At 34.4% G+C, this 24,546-nt stretch overlaps 2 protein-coding genes and 1 long non-coding RNA gene across 3 annotated transcripts in view; 1 reads left to right on the top strand and 2 right to left on the bottom strand.

Moving 5' to 3' along the window:
• The window catches only part of LOC148943818 (uncharacterized), a 43,724-nt gene extending 29,411 nt beyond the window's left edge, over window positions 1-14,313 (top strand). Inside the window, exon 3 of the long non-coding RNA XR_016142949.1 lies at window positions 14,100-14,313. This is a non-coding gene — a long non-coding RNA (uncharacterized LOC148943818). The remainder of the gene's footprint in view (window positions 1-14,099) is intronic.
• The window catches only part of LOC148943817 (putative nuclear hormone receptor HR3), a 115,763-nt gene that overhangs the window by 79,013 nt on the left and 12,204 nt on the right, over window positions 1-24,546 (bottom strand). The gene's annotated exons all lie outside the window — the stretch shown is intronic.
• On the bottom strand, window positions 48-10,253 carry LOC148943819 (uncharacterized). The gene is made up of 4 exons (XM_089101749.1): window positions 10,208-10,253; window positions 7,441-7,572; window positions 2,487-2,642; window positions 48-1,101 (listed from the first exon to the last, which is right to left on the bottom strand). Exons 1-4 carry the CDS (start codon window positions 10,251-10,253, stop codon window positions 371-373), a joined length of 1,065 nt encoding a protein of 354 aa, XP_088957875.1. The 3' UTR covers window positions 48-370.

Genomic DNA, 24,546 nt, shown 5'->3' with positions numbered 1-24,546 from the left:
AAAAAGCTTTCTCACAGACCTCACATCTGAACGGTTTCTCCCCAGTGTGTACTCTTTGGTGCGTAATCAAAGGGCTTGACACAGAAAAAGTCTTGTCACAGACCTCAGATTCAAACGGTTTCTCCCCGGTGTGCACTCTTTGGTGCAAAATCAAATCGCATGACCGACAAAAAGTTTTGTCACAGACCTCACATTTAAATGGTTAATCCCCAGTGTGCAGTCTTCGGTGCAGAATCAGACCGCTTGACCGAGAAAAAGTTTTGTCACAGACCTTACAGTTAAACGGTTTATCCCCAGTGTGCACTCATTGGTGTTTAAACAAATTGCTTGAGTGAGAAAAAGTTTTGTCACAGACCTCACCTTTAAATAATTATTCCCCAGTGTGCAGTCTTCGGTGCCGAATCAAACTGCTTGACCGAGAAAAAGTTTTATCACAGACCTCACATTTGAACGGTTTCTCCCCGGTGTGCACTCTTTGGTGCAAAATCAAATAAGATGACCGAGAAAAAGCTTTCTCACAGACCTCACATTTAAACGGTTTATCCCCAGTGTGCGCTCTTTGGTGCAAAATCAAATCGTGTGACCGAGGATAAGTTTTGTCACAGAACTCACATTTAAATGGTTTATCCCCAGTGTGCAGTCTTTGGTGCAGAATCAGACCACTTGACCGAGAAAAAGTCTTGTCACAGACCTCACATTTAAACGGTTTATCCTCAGTGTGCACGCTTTGGTGTCTAACCAAACTGCTTGAGTGAGAAAAAGTTTTGTCACAGACCTCACATTTAAACGGTTTGTCCCCAGTGTGCACCCTTCGGTGCTGAATCAAATTGCTTGATTTAGAAAAGCTCTTGTCACATACGTCACAAATATATTCTTTTATCTTTAAATGGGTTTTTTTCAGTCCTTTCAATGTTTCGTCTTTTTTACTGCGCAAGAAACTATTCAAATATATCTTATTATTGTCCAACTTTTTTGCTTCAGAATCCAATTCGAACGAATCAATAGTTTTCTCTGTCAGCTTCTTTAACGTGACAATTGGTCTTGGGCCAAAGAGTTTTGGTTGATCCAAACCATCAGAACTGCACACAGAATGAATTATCTCTAAAGTAAAAAATTATTTTATTAAAATTAAATAAGATGAAAACGATTCAATAATTAGACATCATAGCAATTACAAATGAAAGTTGAACATTCTATAACTGTTACCCGTTTGGGATCTACACTGCCTACCACCTTCGAATGAAAAAAATATCTGTAAGAACGAAACTTGAAATTAGTTTCACTTCATAGAAAAATTAGAATTAGAAGAATAATATTAAAAATCTTTATCAGTTTTACAACATGAAACTTGAAAGTCATACGGGACTACAAGAAACTGAGAGGTTTTAACGAATAATTTCCTTTTCTACACCTCTCCCCTAGTTGAAGTTATATTAAACTTGTATCATAATTTCACTTTGAAAACTAATGCAACAGCAACTTTCCATAAATTAAGAAAGCCACTGTACCAATGAACTCATAGACAGCAGAAAATGATTATGTAGGTCTAAAAATGGGGATCTACATGGAAAAGTGCCCCCTTTTCCCTCTTTCACCGTGATTTCTGAACAAACTTTGGGTTAATTTAAATTGATATTCAGCTTTTGTTTAGCCAACAAACAATTATTGTAGACTGAAATGTTTTTTTTTTCGCATTAATGATTTTAAGTTATTTAAAAATTCCTTTAAAGGAACAATTTTTTGAGCATTGCTATCAGCATGATGATGGCTGTCTTGAAGACTATAAAAGAGACACAGTTGATCACGAGCAAGTTTTAAGCACACGAAAAATGGCATTAGAAAATATGCATATTCTCTTTACCTAGTGGTAAGTCCTTCGAATTGATCGAAGGCGACAATCGAATGTGATCGTGGCCCTTAAACTTAGTCTTTAGAATTAGTGGCTCAGATTTGTCACAGACCTTTTGAAATATCCTCCATGACTTCTATTTTGATTGAATATAAGCTGTCTTTACCTTACGGCAATTCTCACTCTAGAAAATTTCACTTAATTAGAATACAATTTACTCTTCTCTGGATTAATGAAATTCGATTAACAAACGTATAAGTTTGAATGGGCGCTTCTTGCAGAGTCTACTTTTTCCTGAATTAGCAAAATGTCATTAAAACAAAACTATGAGTTCGAACTTAAGTACATCAACGTAGAGTTTACTTATGCCCATATTAACGAAGTTCAGTTGACAAATAATTAAACCTGAATTAGAATAAATTAATCTGAAGGCCAAAGGGATATTTACAAAAACTATCAATTTTTTTATTTATTAACCTCCAATTTTGGAGGTTAATAAAATGCTTGAATTTGAAGTTTGTTATATTGTTTATTTCACTTGATATATTGTTGATGTTATGCTTGTAAAAATTACAAAAACTTTTATGTTTGACAAAATATTTCCTTTTACAAACTAAGTTACTACTTTCAAATATACCTTCGTCATCGCTGTCCAGATTTTGGGAGTCCGATTTAGATGGTAAATTGGTTATTCTGGATGCAGCATCCACAGGTAGCTGTTGATGCTCAGATGATAGAGTAGAAATAGAAGTTTCTCTGATCGTTTCAGCTTCAATCGATGAAGTATCTCCTGCTTCAACAACAAAATAAACAAAGAGACAAATCATAATAAAAGTAGGATTAAATATTCTCAATAGTTTACCAATTAATAATGAACCCTCACAAGATAAAAAAATAGCAGACTACAAACGTGAATAATAACACTAAACATCAGACCTGAACAAATTTAAGCGTTATAATTTGATGGAACCATGACAATAGTGTGATCATTAATAAAAGGTAATTAGAAAACTACTTTCATGATTTGGCACTTTATTCAAAAATTTCCATATCCAAATAATAGCTAAATAATTTTTGGAAATAGATATAAATAGAGCTAACCTATTTATACATACTGAGAACTAGCCTTTGGGGACTGGAAAGGCATAGTAGCAAATTATCAGCGCTTCAACCTTTGGCTTATAAAAAAAAGGCTATAAAGCTCTATACTTTCACAAGCATCTTTTGAGTTTACAATTTAGTTATTGCTACTCTGTAGTTATGTTTTAAAACTATTAAAAACGCCCATATTCATAGTGGCGAAGGTACCGTTGCACTCAAATCTCACGCATTTATACCATATAAGAGATTACGACGTTCTTTTTCTATTTAAACAAGATCCTTTGCCACTTGTCTCTTGGTGATTTTTTTTCCGTTTTTTTTCTAGCATGATTCTACTCAGATACTAGAGTGGGGTAAAACACACGCTTGCAACCACTTATTTTTGAGGAAAAGGGTGATGATCTGGTGAACGCAGGAATCAAAACATCGCCAAGCTATCAAAATCAGGATTTGTTCTAATTTTAACAATTTTCACGTGCTATCAAGTGCTTTCAAGGTTCGCCGAAATGTTCTTTACAAGGTTGCAGCAATTATTCTATTTTTCTTGTTATACAGCTCAGAAAGGACTTCTACACTAACTTTCAAATGCGAAAAAAATATACTTTTTGTACGCACTGGCTGTGTGTATGACTTTTGTATACTTTCAAAAAATTATTTTTCGTTTATTTAGTTATAATTCTTGCTTTGCACTACTTATTGGAAATTTCATAATCGAAATAAAAGTAGTACCATTCAATTAGACTATTTAAACTATATTGTGGTAGTACATTTTACCAACTGATCACTTTCCACTCTTCACAGAAAAAGATACTTTTGAATCTGGTCTGTTTTTGCTAATGTGTTGTTTCCTATTCTAGACACTTAAACTTCATAATCTTGACTTTTAAGCCCACCTGGTCTGTGTCAGGGAGGTTAACAGGGTTGACTCTCTCAGGCCACAACTGAAGGTCCCAAGTCCACAACGTGATGAGGGTTGGTCGACACGCTAATCGTAAAAAAACAATTATTACTGAATCAACGACAAATGACCTCAGAATTTTGACTGATCTTGAGATGCTTAACCCTGAACTCCCTCGGATACGATTTTGACTACTAAAGATGCTTTTCAAATTCGATTTTCAAATGTTAGAACGATTAACTCAGATGCTCAGCTGGGTCGGATAAATAATGTGATGAGAATTCTTAATAAGCATTGGATAGATGTGGCTTTACTATCTGAGACACGAATTACACAGTTTGGGACCCTTGAGTGCGAGAATAATCATGTGCTTTATTCTGGAAAAGAGCGTACTAAAGTGGCTGGAGTGGCACTGGCTTTCAGTGGTGCAGCGAAGAAACGCCTTCTTGATTGGGAACCAATCAACGACCGTATCATGAGAGCGCGTTTTGCAACTACCCATACAAAATTTACATTTATAGCAGTGTATGCTCCAACAAATGAATGAAGCGACTCTGATAAAGATACTTTCTACTAGTCACTTAGTGCTGTCACAAATAAAGTTCATAGCCACGATATATGTGTTGTGTGTGGTGATTTTAACGAAAAAGTGGGCTGCAACCAGGATTATGCACCAACGGTGATCGGTTCTAATGGACTTGGTGAAATAAGTGAAAATGGGCTCAGACTGATTGTGCCACTAATGACATGATCATAGGTGGTACATGGTACCCCCATAAGACTATCCACAAATACACGTGGAATTCCCCTGATGGTACCACTCGAAACCAGATCGACCATATACTTGTGAGCAAGTGCAGCAGAAGGTCCCTTGAGGATGTCAGAGCTTACCGCGGAGCCGATCGTTTCTCTGACCATCAACTAGTTATAGCCGAGTACAAATTTAAATTGAGTGTGGCGAAGAAAGAGTCAGTTACAGTTAAGAAATTTGATATCCAAAAGTTCCGTGATAAGACTATTCGTGAAAAATATAATCTTACACTAGAAAATAGGTTCACAGCTCTAAGCCTCGATGACTCTGACGAAACAAGTTCAGATTCTCTTTGGAAATCACTATTGGAGTGCCTAAAAGATGCTGCAGTGAAAGTTCTCTGATATAAGAAACGAAAGACGGAAGAGTGGATTAGTGAAGAAACTTGGCAGCTGATTCAGGAAAGAACAAAAACGAAAGTTCTTGTTGATATATACTCACCTAGTCAGCCTACTGATAGACAATACTGTAATAGTTTAAAAAGGCAGGATAAATGTTCCCATAAGCCAGTGAAAACGTCTGCCAGAAATGACAAGAGAATATTTGCTGAGAACACAGCAGCTGAGGCAGAAAGAGCAGCCAGTTGGGGTGATAGTAAAACCGTCTATTTGCTAACTAAGTAGCTTTCCGGCACGCAAACAAACCCTTGCCCCTTCATAGAGGACAAAAGTGGGCAGCTGCTTACCAATCAGATAGATGTCCAAAACCGTTGGAGTGAATATTTTTCGGATGTTCTGAGCCAGCCCATACCCTTGGATGTGATAGAATCCCTTCGGAGCTGTTGAAGTATAGGAAAAAAGCTCTCGGCGGCCCACTATTTAAGCTGCTTGGTAGGGTGTGGGAAAACCAGGCTGTCCCTCCTGACTGGAATAAAGGCATTATCGTGAAACTCTTTGACCTCTCAAGAAAGATCGAGAGACATCATGCGATATCTATAGAGGTATCGCACTCCAGACAGTAAGAAGTAGAGTTCTATGTCAGATTATACTCAGTAGAATTCCGACTCAAGTTGACTTAATTTTAAGGGATGAGCAACTTTGTTTCCGCTGAAATCGTTTTTGCTGCCACCTGATATTTAGCTTACGTGTTCTACTGGAGGAATCAGACGAATGGCAAGTGCGGATTATTTTAATGTTCATAGACTGCTTGAAAGCATTTGACTCTGTGCACCAAGAGGCAATGTGGAAAATTCTCCTAGTGTATGGAATACCTCTGAAAATTGTGAATATGATTAAATCCCCGTATGCTACACAGGTTTGAACAGTCCAGACGGAGAATGGGATGTCAGAGTGGTTCCCTGTCGAGTCCGGTGTACGTCAAAGATGTTTACTACCTCCGATATAATCGCAATACTTATAGTTTTTGTGCTTCGAGCTTGCCAGTTTAAAGGAGGCATACATCTAAGCCCCGAGCGTCAAATACCCGACTGCGATGTTTCTGACGATATCACATTCACAGCTCACTGCCAAGAGGACATTCAACATAATCTAAATGAACTAGCAGCGAAAGCTGCCCCCATGGGCTTGAAGATTATTGTTGATAAAACGAAAAGTATGTCAAACGGGGTTGTGACGACCATTGCAGCTGGCATTCGATACGAAGGCACTGATATAGAAGAGGTCGACGGATTTAAGTTCCTCGGTAGTACAATTACCGTAGAATTGTAATAGAGAAGTCTTGCTACACATAGCATATGCAGGTGGAGCACTTTCTCAGCTGAAGAATATTTGGAGATGTAAAAACTGCTCTCAGAACTTGAAATTGTGATTGTTTAGGAGTAATGTACTCTCTGTACTTTTAAATGGATGCGATTCCCGAAGTCTTTCAAAGAATGCTGAGAACAGACTACTTGGCTTCAAGAATAATTGTCTGCGTAGAATGCTTGCGGTATATTGGACCAATACAGTAACGAACGCCCAGATAAGGGCTGAAACGGAAAAACCACTGGTGACTGATGAGATCAGAATGAGAAGATGGAAGTACTGGGTGCATATGACCCACATAAGCGAAGGACGCCTCCCACAGAATTTATGGCGTTGGACCCCACCCAGCATTCAAAGGAGTGGAAGACAACGCAACACACTTGGTCGATCCCTGGAGAAAGAGGCGACCAGATTCTGAACCCGTTTGAACGAACTTTGGTCTTTGGAACAGGATCGGTAAAGTTGGAGGTCAACCGTCGCTGCCCTATGCGCCCCCAGGCGTAGGAGGATCTAAGTCTTAGTAATTTATCTTGACTTGCTTGGCGGATTTGGGTAATAATTTTGTCTCTCCTTTTAGAAACAGAGGTCTATTTTAGGGGAATATTTGACACTGACTGAATTGTTTTGTGTTTAATACTTAAATTGTTTTGATGAGTTTTCCACAATTCAGAAGGCAAACTGAATCTTACTATAAACGTTAAGTAATAATAATAATAATAAAATATTTTCTGCTGGATTTACAACAATAGAGATAAAAAAGCAAAGTGAGAAAAGAAACACCATCATTTACAAGTATAAAATATTTACACAACAATACTTGCTATTTACGACTACACTACAAGATGACACTAATAGCAAACTTTGTATTCGGAAATTTCTAAATTCCAGAATTTTCAGCAATTGTTGTGCAGAATAAATTGCATAATTTTAAGTTTGTTTTTTCACCTCGTTGTGGCTTCAGCAGTTTCAAAACTTAAGATGATGAAGTACTAGCAAATTCTAATTTGTTCTAGTTTTTCCCAATAAAGTATTACCCAAAATATTCTATTATACATAAAACCAAATGCTTGAGAAGTACCTTCACTGTCAGAACGTGTGGAGCCCAGTTCCTGGGTGTCAGGTTCAAGTTTACATGGTCCTGAAAAGCAGAAAAAAATACCCAAAGGAACATCCTCTCTTTTATGGTCCTTTAGTAAAGCCTCTTCAACTTCTGAAAGAAAGAATATATAGAAGAGACATCAAACACATTCAACAGAAAAGCTTACAAAACAAACCCATCTGCTTCCCCTTTTTCAACACATAATCCTAATTAGGACAGAAATCAAACTATCTTCGGGAAATAGCCAACACCAAATCTCAGGATACAGAGTTGAAAAAAGAAATCCTAAAATTCTTCAACAAGCTATGCAGTTAAAGAGGCTAATCAGTTGGCTTATTATTTAGGGTAAAAAAAAATCCAAAAAAACACTTGGTGGCAATGTTACTTTTTCCTCTTATTGCTAAAACCAGTTTCTGTTAGTGTCAGACTATTAAACTGGTCAACTAATTCCATTTTTTGCATCTTTAATTCATTTTCTTTCAGATTTCATTTGTTTGTTTGTCCATTTGATTTTGGAAAACATGTACAGAAAAGAAAATAGATACCCCAATTACTGTTTGACAGAAACATTAGAATATAATAGCTAATAACTGAAATATTTTTCCTTCCTATTCTAATTAGTCAGTGATCCAAGGACCGTTATCTTTCAAGGGGTGGCTTAAATTCGCAGCAGTTGATTTGCGGGTGGATTCTAGAGCAATCGGGGGCGCTGATAACAAATATAGGGGTGCATAAGTTCGCAAGCATATAGAACATGGTCATTTTAGCCTATAAAATCAAATTTGGCCTATAAGGATGTAATACCGCTCTTGATTTTTTTTTTACACGGTAAAATAAACTGAAAACTTAAACTGAAAAATAAACTGAAAATAAACTGAAAAATAAATTTGACAAATTCTGAATTCAAAGAACTAGTACTTTCACCTGGTATTTTTAATTTTCCCCCCAAAACCCTGGAATTTTCCTGGTAATTTTAATTTTCCCCAAAAACGGTCAGAATGTTCTCTAAATACTGTTAATAAAAACAAAGTCGAGACTTGAATCTGAAAGTATATATAAGCGTTTGAACAAGAAAGTTTTCTTCCCCAAAAATGAAAATTTTCTGAATAGTGGCGTTTCTGTTTATTTAAACGTGTAAAAAAAAAATCAAGAGCGGTATGACGTTGTTACATGCCAAATTTGACTTGAGAGGCTAAAATGACCATGTTCTACATGAGTGTGAACTTGTGCACCCCTGTGTTCGTTATCAGCGCCCCTGATTACCCTGAAATCCACCTTCAAACCAACTGCGGCTGATGGGAGCCACCCCTTCTCTTTTTTTGAGCAATAAAAAAAAGCCTTGGGTCACTGAATGAATGGAAAAACAAAAAGATTATCACCCATTTAAAGAATCGTTTTTCATGTTCAGATCCTCCTCCCCCGCCCCCTCCAAAGTATCTTATATTTAAAAAGCTCTAAATTTACAGAAAATATGGCCTGGAGGCAAGCTCACAAATTTAAGACACAACAAAAATAAGAATCAGACTATGTCAGTTCAAACTAACATCAGATTCAATAGAGCTTAAGTTTAAATCTAAGTACAAGAATTGATTAAAATCAATAACAAATCCATGTTGTGAAAATATTATTTACAATAAACATGAGGACAACATTTCCTCTAATGTAAAACATAAAATATCTTTGGAAAGCCATCTATTAGATAGTCACACTTATATATACTTAAAAAATAGTAAATATTTATGAAAAAAAAAACACTACTTGGAACATAAATGAATATGCGCAGAGGGAAAGGAGAAGTTTTGTAAATTCTATTGGAAAAATCCCCCGACAAATGAAAAAAAAAATTTTGCACCCCCCCCCCTCACTTGAGTTCTATTTACACAAATATATAGGCTAAAACTAGCAATACCACAGGACTCTTAATAACAAGTTTGGAAAAATTGAAAAAATTTAGAAAAGTTAGAAAAACCTGACTGAAGTATGAGCTTTTTGCCAAGGAAATAATACAAATAATAAATGACAAGACAAACACAACAAGACAAAAATAAATGTCACAAGATAAAAATCAATAGCTTGTAGGTTAGCTACCAAGAGGGGCGCTTAGTGGTAACTGAAAAAAGGAGAATATTGCTTGATGTCACCAGCATAGTAAATTATCCCTATCCTTTTTCTTCATTTATTTACAAATCAAAAAAAGACAATCACAGGAAATAAACAAATATCATGCAATACTATGATAAAAGATTGTAGATAATTTGGTTTAAAACAGATGCATATTATACAAGGCAGAAACTAGTCCCAAAAAAAAATGAAATTCTTTCGTAGGAATGATTTTTTTTTTATTATTATTGTAATTATTATTTATGCCTGCAAACAAGAAAGAGTAAACTTTCTTGTTTGCAAACAGTGAAACAGAAAAGACAGCAAAAAGTGAACTGTTTTCCTGAATTTCAAACAAGAAAGATTGAACTACAAAGAGTGACAGGAAAATTGTCAACCTGAAGACTTGTCTCCCCAAACTGGAAAAATTATGGCTAATAAAATAGACTTTTGTGTTGCAAAATAGCCCTTTCATTACCCTCAACTCTTAAGGACTAGATCCAAGCTTTTGTACTGTGTATATTCTTTCTTTTTGTTATTTTTATTGAGGATAACCTTATATGCAAGAAGAAGAAGGAGAAAACATTTACTAAACCAAAGCAGCTTCATTTTTATTTTGTTACCAAAATTTAATAGGATAACTTACCATTTATGACAACAAAAGTCACAGGAAGGGTGATAGGTTCAGCCATATTTCGAATTTCAGGCAACTCCATAATATTATCTCTGAAATAAATTAATGCCACTTATAAAAAATACCATACTATCAACAACACTTGGAAATAGCAATCCACTTTTATATTTTTTCTACAAAAGCTGCAGATTGTTCTGCATCTACTGTGATAGATTTTCAAATTGGTATTTTGTCCATTTATTCACAACTTTCTGATTTTTTTTCTTTTATTTTTAAAAAGTATGTCTTAAGGTTAAATAAATAATGAATTTCATTCTTTTTATTTTGTTTTAGTGTCTTGCTATGGGGCAGTGGGGGGGGGCAGTTGCCCCCAGATTTTTTTAGATTATACCCTTATTTATCCTTCATCCAAATAAAGAATACAAATTTTATTGAATACAAAATCTTATACAAAATGAAGCGTAGGCCTATGTTTTGGACAAAACTAAGAATCTGCATATGAAAATAAATCCACTGAATCAAATAAACTTCTTAAATTTCTTGAAATCCACTCCCGTTTTCCTAGACCCTATCCCTTCCGAAATGCTAGTGAAACAATTTTATTATACTAAATCTGTTATACTAAATACTATTTGTATTTAATAATGTATATTAAAATTTGTTGTACCGATTTTGTTATACCAAATACTACATACTTGAAACGATTTTGTTAGTTTTATTACTTCTACTTTTTGGATAGTCTTTTATACTTTTATATATTAAATGAAGTTGAAGAAAAACAAAGAAACAAGAATATACGTGTCAAATACACCAGGTTCTGCCCACAAGTATTCCCTAAGTATTTAGATGGGTGTCGAATTGGGTTCCGATTTGCGTCGAAAACAGGTAACTTTTTTGTTGTGTCGAATTTGCAGGTGAAAATGCTCTAATTTCGGAAAATTGAAGTTTTTTACCCTTTCCAGACAAAACTTCAAACTTCTCATCAAACAGTTAGATTCCTAGATGTTTTTCCTACATACTGAAACCCTTTTAAACCAAAAGTCTCTAAATTAAGACTTCTAGAGTAGAAAAACTGTTTTTTTACAAAAACTGTCGAATCATCAGTTCGACACCCAATACGGGTGTCGAATTGAGTTCCGACTTGCGTCGAAAACAGGTAACTTTTTTGTTGTGTCGAATTTGTAGGTGAAAATGCTCTAATTTCAGAAAATTGGAGTTGTGTACCCTTTCCAGACAAAACTTCAAACTTCGCATCAAACAGTTAGATTCCTAGATGTTTTTCCTACATACTGAAACCCTTTTCTAACCGAAAGTCTTTAAATTAAGACTTCTAGAGTAGAAAAACTGTTTTTTTTACAAAAACTGTCGAATCATCGGTACCTTTAAGCCCAGTCTTAATGGGTGTAACAAGGGTGTTAAGGATTTTATGGCTTAGGAAGCTTATTCACAGATTATGGAGGGTAGGTTTCACCTTGTCTTAATTACAGTGTAAGACGATTAAGAGTGTAACATCGAGAAATTCAAAAATAAAAAATGTGGGCTAGCAGAAGTTTCCTTGACTTTTGAAGCTCTTACTTCTGCAGCTGCGTTATTGCTTTTGCACGAGGAGGAGGGCCAAAGGACGCAAACTGAAGAGCGTCCCCGAACCCGCAAAAGAAAATTAGTCTTTGGGCACAACCAAAGGTCAAACCATAGCCAGTATTTCAATTGGTTTGCTGAGGTTGGTACAGACCATGAACTCTATAACCAGTGGGCCCGAATGAAAAAGAAGGAATTTGAAGAGTTGCTGGTCAAAATTTCTGATCATCCCCTTATGAAGGAAAAACATTCAAACTTCAAAAGACCAATTTCTCCTGGGGAAAGGCTGGCATTGGTTTTGAGGTAAATACTTCCAATATTTAGTGATTTTCTTCAGTTTGTAAATCTAAATCCATCCTTACTAAACTATAGACATGTAGCTCTTGTTTTACCTTCTCTTACATCACTTACTCTCCCTGGTTTTAATTGTGATTTAGACTACATGTTATCCCTCAAATATGAAATTCTGACAAAGGTGTCACGGGAAAAATAGCATAACTTTAAACAGGCCAAGCCTTCAGTCCCATGGTTTTTTTTTTATACTCAGCACAAAAGAAAAATACAATAAGAGGGTTCTCGCCACAGAGTTTGACTCTAGTAGCACTAGTGCGTAGTTGTTTCCCATTAGAAATAGGCTGCTCTACTTTGATGGTAGAAAATGCCTATAATTTGTTCCTAGTTATAAACAAAATTAGCAATATCAAAAATATAGATATTTTTTCCTGGGAAAATCAATCTTTGGGTACGATCAAAGGTCAAACAATAGCCAGTATTGTAGTCAACTGGTTTGCTGAGGTTCATGCAGACCATGAACCGTATAATTAGTGAGCTTAAATGTAAAAGAAAAAATTTGAGGAGCTATTTGCCAAAATTGCTGATCATTCCCTTATGAAAAAAAAAGATTCAAATTTCAAGACCAATTTCTCCTGGGAAAAGGCTGGCATTGGTTTTGAGGTAAATACTTCCAATATTTAGTGATTTTCTCTAGTTTATAAAGCTAAATCCATCCATATTATAATACAGACTTGTAGCTCTTGTATTACCTACTTTTACATCACTGACTCTCCGTACTTTCAATTGTGATTTAGCCTAAATTTTATCCCTCAAATATGAAATTCTGACAAAGGTGCCACAGGAAAAATAGCATAACCTTAACTAAGGCAAGCCTTCACTCCCATAGGTTTTTTTTTTATGTTCAGCATAAAAGTAAAACTATAACGGGGTTCTAGCCCTAGAGTTTGACTCTAGAAGCACTAATGCACAGTTGTTTCCCATTAGAAATAGGCTGCTGTACTTGGATGGTAGAAAATGCCTATATTATATTCCTACTTATAAAGAAAATCAGCAATATCAAAAATATAGATACTTTTGATCAAATCAAAATTTGAGCAAAAGTCAGAAAATATAAATATTGTCTTTAGTTCACTTTGTTTTGAGGGTTGCTGTACCACCTTACATGAAAATAAGGAAACTTTAGGTTTGCACCTTTCTATGCTTGAATTGTTCTCAGCAATTCTGGAACTATATAATCCAAAAAAAAAAGTAATAATTGAGAATCTGTGCATGGACGAATAAAGATTGGGCAGAAAATGGATTATAAGTTTTCAATTTAATGTCAGCAGGGGATTTGTGCTGACAATGCATTAAAGGTACAAAGGAATGATTTACTCTTTAGCTTGTGCTTTTGTATATGTGGCAAGTAATTGCTTTATGTAAGTGACATATTTAAAAGACACTGCCTAAATATTTCAGATTTGTTTGTCTTTTCTACTTTGACACATGTTTAACTTTGATTTTAAGGTCTTTAGTCAACATAACAATCTTAGCTGTAATTCTGCTGGGCTTTTGTGACCCACTTGACCCATTGTGATTCTAGTCAGCTTTTTTGGTTGGCAAAACCCATATAATTAGAACAATCTCAGTTGTCCACTCAACTACAAGTCTTTTGGACACAGTTTGTTATAGACTTTTGAAATCATTTTTGGTCTACGAAAAAATGTTAACCTGCTTCAAATTAGTCTATTAAATTGTGTAAAGTAAGAAACAATCCCATAGAGCTCAAGTTAATCATTTCTTACTAGAAAAACTCGAATCTCACTTAAACTATTTCATAAGAAATGTGATGTTCACTATTACTGAATTCCATGAAAATATAAGAAAAACAGAAGTTTGAAATGAATTATAAGGAGAGATATAACACTAACTTTTTTCTTGCTTCTCATCTTTGGCTGCATTCTTATTTCCTGTCAGGTGGTTGAAATAACCTGACCTGCTTAGTTTTGTTACATTATGAATAGAAAAGCTAATTATTTACATTTATTTTCAGATACTTAGCAGAGGGTTGCAGTTTTGGGACACTTAGTGCTTCCTTCAGAGTTGGAAAATCAACTTGCAGTACCATCATAAGAGATACTTGCCAGGCTCTAGTAGAAATATCGGAACCTTGAGCATCTGAAGTTTCCAACTAAGGATGAATTCAGGACTATAAGCAATGAATTTTACGAGAAATAGAACTTTCCTAATTGTGTTGGAGCTATGGATGGGAAGCATGTCAGGATACAGGCACCTAAAAATAGTGGGTCTGAATACTACAATTATAAAAATTATTTCTGTTGTACTATTTGCCATAAGTGATGCCAATTATAAATTTACTTATCTTGACATTGGAGGTTATTGCAGTGACAGTGACTCTGGAATGTATTCATCTTCTCATATAGGAGCTGCCCTAAATGAAGGTATGATTGATTTGCCTGAGCCCGAGCCATTACTAAATCTAAGAGAAAGTGCTTTCAAATACCCTTTTCAATTTGTTGGCGATGAAACCTTTCCCCTTAAGCCATATTTGGCAAGGCCTTATGGTAGAAGAACCCTCAATGTAGAGCAACACATTTTCAATTATTGATTATCTCGGGCTCGAAGTGTTATTGAAAACAACTTTGGAATTTTTGTTTCAAAGTGGAGGGTATTTTGCCAGTCCATAAACCTTAAACCCTCAACAGTAACCATAGTAATTAAAGCAGCATGCTGTCTCCACAACTATCTAATGCAGTGTGATAGTAGCACAGGAATGCCTGCTTATGTAACTTCAGACTCAGTTGATTCTGGAGATGTGTCTAATGGGAGCTGGAGGAGTGATACATCTAACTTAGCAAATTTTACAAATATAAACAGCGGATTGGCTTTGAATCACCCTAGTGAAAATGCAATAAGGATTTGCGACTATTTGTGTAAAAACTTTAGCTCATCTGCAGGAAGTGTTTCCTGGCAATACAAACACATTTAACAAGGTTCATTTTAAAAATAAATACAGATTATTATAACCTTTAAAAATTTACCTCAGTTTAGCTGTGTTTGTTTTATTATTTATGAGTTCATAGATTATGACGGTATGAAAATAAAAATAAGTTCTATTAATCAAATTCTCCTGTGTAGGGTATGTAAAGTCTACAACAGGGCAAAATGATCAAAGAAAACAATTTACTATACTATTTTCATGATCCTAGTTAAAACATAAAACACAAAGCATTTGAACTGTTACTACTTCAGATTTGTTTTCTATCTTTGTCAGAAGTAGGGAAAAGAAATTGTAATACTATATAGAAAAATATGATATCAAATTTAATACATGTAGCAGTTAAAATCGTCAAATAGAATCACATTTTGCAAATAATGTTGCAATAATTTCATTCTTGCTCTAAAGCTTTCATTTCTTCTTCAAAAATAAGGTCATTTATCTTTTTTTCAATTAAGATCTGAGACTTTTCATTGAACTGTCTCAATTTTGCTGTAACCGATTGGCCCAAGAAAAATGCCCTGTCTCTCTTCTCACTTCCCTTTAAGAGACTCTCTGCCCTTTCCATGATCTGCATAGCAGCTGAAGCAGCACCAATATGAGGCATAGCTTTAAATGTTATCTCGGGCCTTTGCTCATCAATAACTGAAGTCTCCCCACTGATCTTTCTTTTTTGCTTTTGATTTCTGTTCAAATTTGTTATTGGGGTTTTATGGTTAGCATCAATTGGCTTTTTTCTCTTTTCAACTCTTGTTGATGTTTTTTTATTGGGTATGTATTTTCTCTTTTGATTATTTTCTTCATTTTGATTCTTTGTTCTACCTGACAAAATTGACTCTAAAGTGCTGTCAATTGTGTCTTCATCAAAATCAGCACTTGTACTAACAGTTTCACTAGCACTTCCAGCATCATAGCTGGTATACATGGTTTCTTCAACACTTCCAGCTTCATAGCTGTTGTCAACAACAGAAAAGTCAGTCTCAAAATCTGGAAAACTAGGTAATGCAGTAAAAATTCTTTTCTGTTCTGTTTCTTTCTGCCATATAGTCTGAAACAAACTCCATAAGTTTGAAGAGGCACCACTTATTTTCTTTGCTGCAACTTCCATCACCATTCTCCTTTTAGGCTTCTCCTCTCTTCCCCAAATTTTCTTTTTGGGGATTCCCAAATTTTCAAATTTTCTATGCATTTTCCCTTAGGTTTCTCTCATGCCCAAATTTTCTCTGGGATGCCCAAATTTCAAATTTTCTATGCATTTTCCATTAGGCTCCTCTCTTCCCAAATTTTCTTTTTGGGGATTCCCAAATTTTCAAGCCTTCTATGCATTTTCCCTTTTAGGCTTCTCCTCTCTTCCCCAAATTTTCTTTTTGGGGATTCCCATACTCTTTTTGCTTCTTTGCCTGAAAAAGAAAGGTTTTATTTTGGTCCAAAAACTATGGAACTTACTATATCTTTAATAATATTATTGTTAATCAACAGGCACATTTTTACTGTTACAATCTTACTTGATTTTGATCAGATTTTTGTTTTTACATAATCAAAGTGCTAAGATCTGTTTCTGAATGCTTTTCTTACCCTAAGTTCCCACACTTTGAAATTGGTGTTAAACCTTCTCTGTTACTTTTTAAATTATAACACATTATTGGGATATGCTTTAGTAAGAGATAGACAGCATTAGCAATGGATAATTTTAATGAGTGGAGAAACAATTTCCTTGGAAAACTTCTTTCAAACAGTCCAGTTGACCTTCTTTCAAGAGAAGGTCAACATGTAAATCAATTGAAACTGGCAAAAATTAAACAGGTTAATAATAATAAAAAGATAATATAGTCTTTGTAACAGAGAATCACAATTTAGTAAAAATAAAAGGCTGAAAATAAAATTCAAAATTAGTACAATTCTTTATTCAACAAGCTGTAAAAAGACTGTCGTGTGGGAAAAAGAGGTATTTACTTTTTTAGCATATTAATTATGTAGGGGAATAGGTCTTCTGTATCCTATGAAAATTGTATTAATATGAAAATATAAGTTTTGTATAATAAGGGAGGACAGATTGTAGAACCAGGGAGGAGAGATTGTAGAATGGCAGGCCAATTCACTAGGTAAAAGTTAATTCACTCAGGGGTTTTACAGGACAGTGTTGGAAAAACAAATCTTTCATCTCCTTTCCTTGAGAGTAGCCATAATGGCTCTCTGAAGAAGGGAGATATAAGAGGCTATATACTTTTTGAGAAGTTAATTCACAGGCATCTTTTTTGGACTGCCTCTATTCAGGCTAATGATTCCTTGGAGAGAATTCCCTGGAAGATTGAGTCATAACAGCCTTGTAGGGTAAATCAAAGTTGCAAGATCATGTATAAACTTTGCAGTACAACAATAGACCAATTCAGGGGCTTGCCTGTCACCTTTTTTCAAAAACTAGCAAAGATTAAACAGGTTAATAATAATAAAAATATTATATAGTCTTTGTTACAAAAAAACAGAATTTAGAAAAAAAGGGCTAAAAAGAATATTCAAAATCACTAGAAAAGTTTACATAATGAGTTTAAAAAGTGAATGGGGATTTGAAGAGGAAAAATTCACTCATTTAATGTTTCAATTATGTAGGGGAAAAGTCTTCTATATCTTTCTGTAGAAATTTTGCTTGTGTGAAAGCAATATTTTTGTACAAGTAAAAGAAGGGAAGAGAGATTGTAGGGGGAGGAATGAATTCAATTGGTAAAAGTGAATTTGCCCAGGGGTTATAGAGGGTGGTAAATAAAATACAAGTAGGACAAAATCCTTTTAATAGACAGTGATGATGATAACAGTGATATAAATTCACAAGAAACCTCTATTACTCTACTACCTCTATTAAATCTAACAATTTCCTGGGAGAAAACTCCCAGGAAAATAAGCATGTCAGCCTTGCAGGGTAATCCAAAGTGCCAAAGATCATGTATGCACTTTCAAAGGCAAATTCAATGGCTTGCTTGTCACCTGAGTTTGCTTCTAAAATTCTGGTTTAAATTTTGAAAGTTGTTCTACCAGTCAGAGGAAACTTCCAAGGATAAATCTTGCTGAATCGATCAAATTTATTTCAGAATAGCTTCTTGTTGTGTAGGTGTGAAATAGCTGATATGGGAAATATATTAAAGATCTTTTTGTGTTAAAAAAGATAAACCTTTAGAAATAGACTTACAGCTCAATTGAGGCACAAGGAAAGTGTTTTGAGCCTCATATCTAAGTTATATCTTGATTTTTAAGGTTGTAAAGAATTGAAAATTATGCATTTCTTAAATTTAGGAAAAGATCCTAATTTGGATTAAAATCAGGTGCATAATTTTGGGGGGCAGGGGTGACAGCCCCCCCCCCTAATGTTGAAAAAATATATATTTTATGCCCCTTGACTATCTGTATATGGACCTCTCTTGCCCCCCCCCCCAAATAAAAATGCTGGAGATTTGCCCTTGCTTAAAATAAACTGCAATAAAAAGATAAATTACATTTTCAAACATTACAGACAATAAAAATGAGATTGGAAACTAAAATTGATATACAAAATTTTTGTCAAAGTTTAGATAGCCCTAAAATTAAGGAAAGGGTAGAGACAGCAGTAAATATCTACCAAATCATATTATTGACTTACGCATAAAGTGATATACCACTTGATGCCTTTTTTTATGCTGATTACAAATATAATAATCATTTCTATTGGAAATGAATTTCAGCCCCCCCCCCCTCCTATATATGCCAATTCAGGGTAGGCTATATATTTCTACATTAGGGGGTGGGGTAAAGTTTAAACTTACCTCCCATTTACATCAGAAACAAAAATGGCCCCCCCCCCCCCTACTGTAGAAATATATACCCTGAATTGGCATATATAGGGGAGGGGGCTGAAACTCATTTCTGATAGAAATGATTATCATATTTGTAATCAGCATAAAAAAAGGCATTGAGTGGTATATTCACTTTATATGTAAGTCAATAATATGATTTGGTAGATATTTACCAAGACAGCAGCTTTATAGAGCATTACCAGGTATATTTTAAGCCTTGGAAACTTTTCTGAATGTTTTGTTCACCTATCTTAGCTGCTTTCCAAGATAGCTAGAAGTCCCTCAACTAGAACTTTATGCCTACAGCAGATAAAAACCCTATGGTACTGAGGGATATCTACATTTTGTTTCCTAGCCTTATTATTTTTCGTTGACCATCCATCAGTTTGAATAGCTAATAAAGAAATCATTGCTCAATAACAAATTATTTATCCTAGTGCATTGCTTCATTAGGCTAATAGCCTAGGCTATATTTCAAATCCTGTTTTGGCAAAATTCAGAGAGCCTTATCAAAACAAATAGCCAGGAGCACACTATAAGTATACACATTTAGATTAGTTCAAGGTATAGATAATTTAAAAATAGATTTATGTAGGTTGACTAGGATGATGGAATAAACTTTGAGCGCTTACCTGTCATACTGCCATGATTAGCTTGAGCCATTGCTGATCCCACATGACACCAGGTTATCTTCACAGCCTCTCTATTGCAGTATAATGGCTCTGATTTTACATACAAATGCCTGTTTGAATGTACTAAATCAATGAACATTTCCCAGTAAGAAAATGATTTTCCATACCATTTTTTAAATTTCTCTGATTATTCAATACAGATGAATAAGAAAAATAGAAACGTGTTCTATTTTAGTCTTATTAGCGCAATTCTGCTTTTACACGCTATTGCTCAAATATAACAGATCCTTATTACCACTATCTGCCAATTAAGACAAGCCAATACACCAATTAAGACAGGGCTTTACCCTAGGAATCTTTATTATTAATAGGCAAATATTTTAAAAAGTTTGTTACAAGTCTACACTTACAGCTGTTCTTCAGGAAACCTCTAAATCACAAAAAAATTAATCATATGCTTCTTTATTAAAACAATCCCTCCAATGATCCCATATATAGCCCTATAAATATATATTTAATTATTATTGAACATTGTTATATGTGGGAGCCTTTTTGTTGAAACAAGTCTTGTGTAGTATATTGACTTGACACAATACAATGTTTTTTTTTTTTTGCTCAACAAGACATTTCTTAATGGCAAAAAGTGATAGTTGCAAAAGAAAACAAGACAAAACTGGCTTATAATACAGGCTACATTTGGTACTTGTATGATATACCCACTGCTGCTCAGGTTGTTCATGCATTGACAGACTGTAAACCACTTTCTTTCACCTTACCATGAGAAAAAACAAAGAGAAGTGAAAGAATAGATAGGAAATTTATAGTTTGGGCTATATATTTGCATATTAGGGGGTTGGGAGTAAAGTATTTGGACAGTGTGAAGTCTAAAAACAATTCTTACGTCATAATATGCAGAATAATTGTAGCTAAAATATTTTGTATGCCAACCCATTGTACTGTGCCCCCCTAATGTGCAAATATATAACCCAAATTTGTTTCAAGTACCTCTCATTTTTAAGTATGTAAACCATCTGTTGGGTTATATTGGTTACATATAAAAAACAGATTTTGATTTTAATAATTGGTCACAGATAAAATATTGAAAGACTTTCAAAATTCTGTTAATTTCTGGCTTTTCTTCTGGAGTCTAATCAATTCTTGTCTTCTTACAAATATTGGTCTAACAGCTTTCTGCAGTAAAATCCTAGTATAGCTACTTTTCACTGTCTTGTTAAGGGGTTAGGTTAGAAAAATGGAAACCTTCAGTAATGAATCCAGGGACCAAAACAGAGTCTTGGAAGGTATTGCCAAGCTTGTATGTTAACCTCTTCTGATTTCTAAGTCTTAGAAATCTAGCCTATTGAAATTTTAACAAAATTTTACCTTAATTTTGAGTTATCAGTTTTGTTGCCTCTGGTTTTAGTTCTGAAATTACAATTTCAATTATTTGGAGTATAATTTTAAGCCATATCAATTGATATTTTCTAAATTTAGGCAGTATATTTGCAGATTTGGTAAAATTCCACTTTTGGCTATCTTGAAAAGGAGTTAGGCTAGGAAAAAAAAACTTTCAGGGATGGGTCTACAGGGTAATAAAGTATGTCCTGGGAACGTATTTTGAACCTCTACTTCTTCTCCCTCTATAGGCGTCCTGAAATTGGCCTACATGACAGGTGCCACTAGACCTATTAAAAATTTTGACGAAACAATATTTTACTTTAATTTCCAGTTATCAGTTTCTTTGTCTCTGGCTTTAGTTCTGAAAATATTCCTGTTATTTGAGTAGAATTTTAAGCCATATCAATATTTTTTTTCAAAATTTAGGAGATTTATTGGCATGTGTTTAAAACCTTATAGATTGGGTTTGGACAAAGTTGTGAAGATCAGAATAATTCTGTTGTAGGCCTACTCCTTTTAAGCAGAAGATCTATTTTGCAAGGTTTCACTTTTATAGCAAACAGATTTTTAGAGGTCATCAAAGGTCAGAACCCCCTAGAGGGAGAAGGACTGGAGGTAGGTACTGCAAAATACCTTCCCAGGACACACTTTAGCCTGTAGACTCATCCGTGAAAGTTTCATTTTCTTAACCTAATCCCTTTCCAAGATTGCCAAAAGTAGCTAAAGTAGAATTTTACTGCAGATTTCTGAAAGCTCATAAATTGGGGTTGAGCAAAGCTGTGAAGCTGAAAACAGATTTATTGTACTTCATTTAAGCAGAAGATAAATTTTGCAAGGTTTCACTTTCATAAAACAGAAATTTCTAAAGGTTATCAAAGATAACTGCCCTCTAGAAGGGGGAGGAGTGGAGGTAGGTAGAGTAATGGTACTGGTGATTTTACAGTTTTTGTAAAAAAAAAAAAAAAAAAAAAAAAAAAAAAAAAAACTTTTTCTAGCCTACTCCAGAAGGTCTACTCTGAATAGGGTTTCAGTATGTAGGAAGAACATCTACAAATCTAACAGTTTGATTAGAAGTTTGAAGTTTTATCAGAAACATCAGGTACAAAACTCCAATTTTCTTAAACTGGAGCAATTTTACCTACAAATTCAACCGAAAAAAGTCACCTGTTTTTGACACAAGTCAGAACCCAATTTGACAGGTGTTGAAATACTTGTTGGTGGATCCTGGTTCATTCCTGCACCTTCAAAATACCTTCCCGGGACATAGGCCTACTATAGGGCAAAAGATCTCTTTTTGGGAAAGACCACTTTTATTTTGACATTTCAGAAAAATAGCAATGGCTTTTTGGACCACCCCTATTTTACTATAGGCCTAGCATGATGCAATGTGAGGGCAGTAACAAGAACTCAGCTTTCTTGGACAAATTTTCATCAATAATTTGTCAGCATCAATTAAAAATGTGGTCTTTGTGTTGACAAGCAATTTAAAAGAAAAAATATATTTAAAATTTGTGATTTAAAGAATAAATATCAAGCAATAAAAATTACATTTTTAGAATCAGAAGGAAGTCAGCTTTCTGTTAATATGTGAATAAAACTGAAACAAAAAAAGGATATATACATCAAAATAGAATAATTGGTATTTCCAAAAATAGGTCCTTGTAGGTAAGTCAATAAACTAATAGCCTAGTTTCAAGTGCTTGATCTTAAACAATTTAGATAATAGGCTAACCACATTGATGCATAGCTTAGATTTTTACCTTTTCTGATATGTACAATTTTTCCCAATTCCTCTTTGGTAACAAGGTGTAAGGGTTTTAGTTTTACATAATTTTGTTCAATTGGATACTAGTTTTTTACCCTAGTCTGTAGAACCATCCCTGAAAGTTTTATTTTCCTAACCTAACCCCTTTCCAAGGGGACTCCACCCTTTGACTATTGGAAAAAATTAGTTTATAAGCTTATATAGAATGGTACTATCCAATCTCCTTATAATTAAAAACATCTTAGTTATCTAGTTGGAAAATTTGCATTTATGTATAGGAAAAATCTAAATTTGTCAACTAGTTGACTAATAACTTCTCCCCAGCAAAAATTAATTTTTCCAACTAGTTGACTAATGACTTCTCCCCAGCAACACTTAGATTTGCCAACTAGTTGACTAATAACTTCTCCCCAGCAAAACTTAATTTTGCCAACTAGCTGGAAAGAAACATTGCCCCAGAAAACAACGTTTGGGGCAAAGGGGGATTTCAAAAACATGTTCCTATGACATAAATTGCCCTCTAAAGTCGATTCTGATGTTTGTAGTACTCTGTGTCTTAGTGCTTTAAAAATATTTTAAAAAGCTTCTAAAGTAGAATTTCGGAAAATTTTCAGTATGAGGCAAATGGGGATTTCAAAAAATTTGAGTTTGGGGGGAGGGGGAATTATTGTAGAATTAATTAGGCCTCTAAAGTTGTTTCTGATGTTTTTAGCGCACTATCTGTTAGTGCTTTGGAAATATTTAAAAAGATTTTAGAGTAGAATTTTAAAAAATTTTTAGTTTGGGAGGAAGGGGGATTTCAAAAACATCTCCCCGTGACATAACTTGTCCTCTAAAGTCGATTCTGATGTTTGCAGTGCTTTATGTCTTAGCGCTTTAGAAATATTTAAAAAAGCTTCTAAAGTAAAATTTTGGAAAATTTTGAGTTTGAGGGAAGGGGGATTTCAAAAACATCTTCCCATAACATAATTTGTCGTTTGAAGTGGATTCTGATATTTGTAGTGCTCTATCTACTAGTGCTTTAGAAATATTTAAAAAGCTTCTTAAGTAGAATTTTAGAAATTTTTTAGTTTTGGGGAGGGGGGATTTCAAAAATATCTTCCCATGACATAACTTTTCATCTAAAGTCAATTATGATGTTTGTAACGCTCTATCAATTAGTGCTTCAGAAATATTTAAAAAGCTTCATGAGAGCATGGACCTATAAAAATAAAAACATCTCATAACATAATTTGTCCTCTAAAAACAATTTGGATTTTTTTACTGGTCTATCTCTTGTAAAATCCTTTCCCTAATTAATAAAGTTTAAATGGCATATCAACACAGAGTGGTCTTCTACCCCATGGGACTTAAATGCCACGGTTAAAGGCGTTATGATAAGCAAAGTTGTGACATCACAAACGGGTTCCCTAAGCTATTTCAGCTAGATAGTAAATAAGTTAAAGCAATGACTGTTTAATGAAAATAGGATTTTGGAATATATTTTAATGAACAAGGTTAAAAGCTGAAGTTGTGTAAGGTAAGAAGTGATTTATAATTATTTTAGTAATATAGGATGAAATGTGAGTTAAAACAACTAGTAATGTGCAGTAATTTACCATTATATGTAGGGGGGGGCAGGAGTGGAGGTAGGTACTTCAAAGTACCTTACCGGGACATACCTTAGTATGTAGAACCATACCTGAGTGTCATTTTCCAAACCCAACTCCTTTCCTAGATAGCCAAAAGTAACTAAAGTAGAATTTTACCAAAGATTTGACAAGAGATAGACCAGTAAAAAAAAAAATCCAAATTGTTTTTAGAGGACAAATTATGTTATGAGAAGATTTTATTTTTATAGGTCCATGGGCTCATGAAGCTTTTTA

This window comes from Artemia sp. Qi Xiang Cuo, chromosome 15 (genome assembly GCF_049724085.1).
Source record: "Artemia sp. Qi Xiang Cuo chromosome 15, ASM4972408v1, whole genome shotgun sequence".
In the NCBI taxonomy this organism is placed as follows: Eukaryota; Metazoa; Arthropoda; class Branchiopoda; order Anostraca; family Artemiidae; genus Artemia; species Artemia sp. Qi Xiang Cuo.
This window is presented reverse-complemented; position numbering and strand designations above follow the sequence as displayed.

Bases quoted from the DNA above. Each gene is read 5' to 3' on its own strand.
- LOC148943819 (XM_089101749.1), bottom strand. From the start codon at position 10,253: ATGGCTGAACCTATCACCCTTCCTGTGACTTTTGTTGTCATAAATG. The intron at 7,573-10,207 runs GTAAGTTATCCT...TCTTTCTTTCAG, and splicing joins GACTTTTGTTGTCATAAATG to AAGTTGAAGAGGCTTTACTA. The intron at 2,643-7,440 runs GTACTTCTCAAG...TTGTTGTTGAAG, and splicing joins CACACGTTCTGACAGTGAAG to CAGGAGATACTTCATCGATT.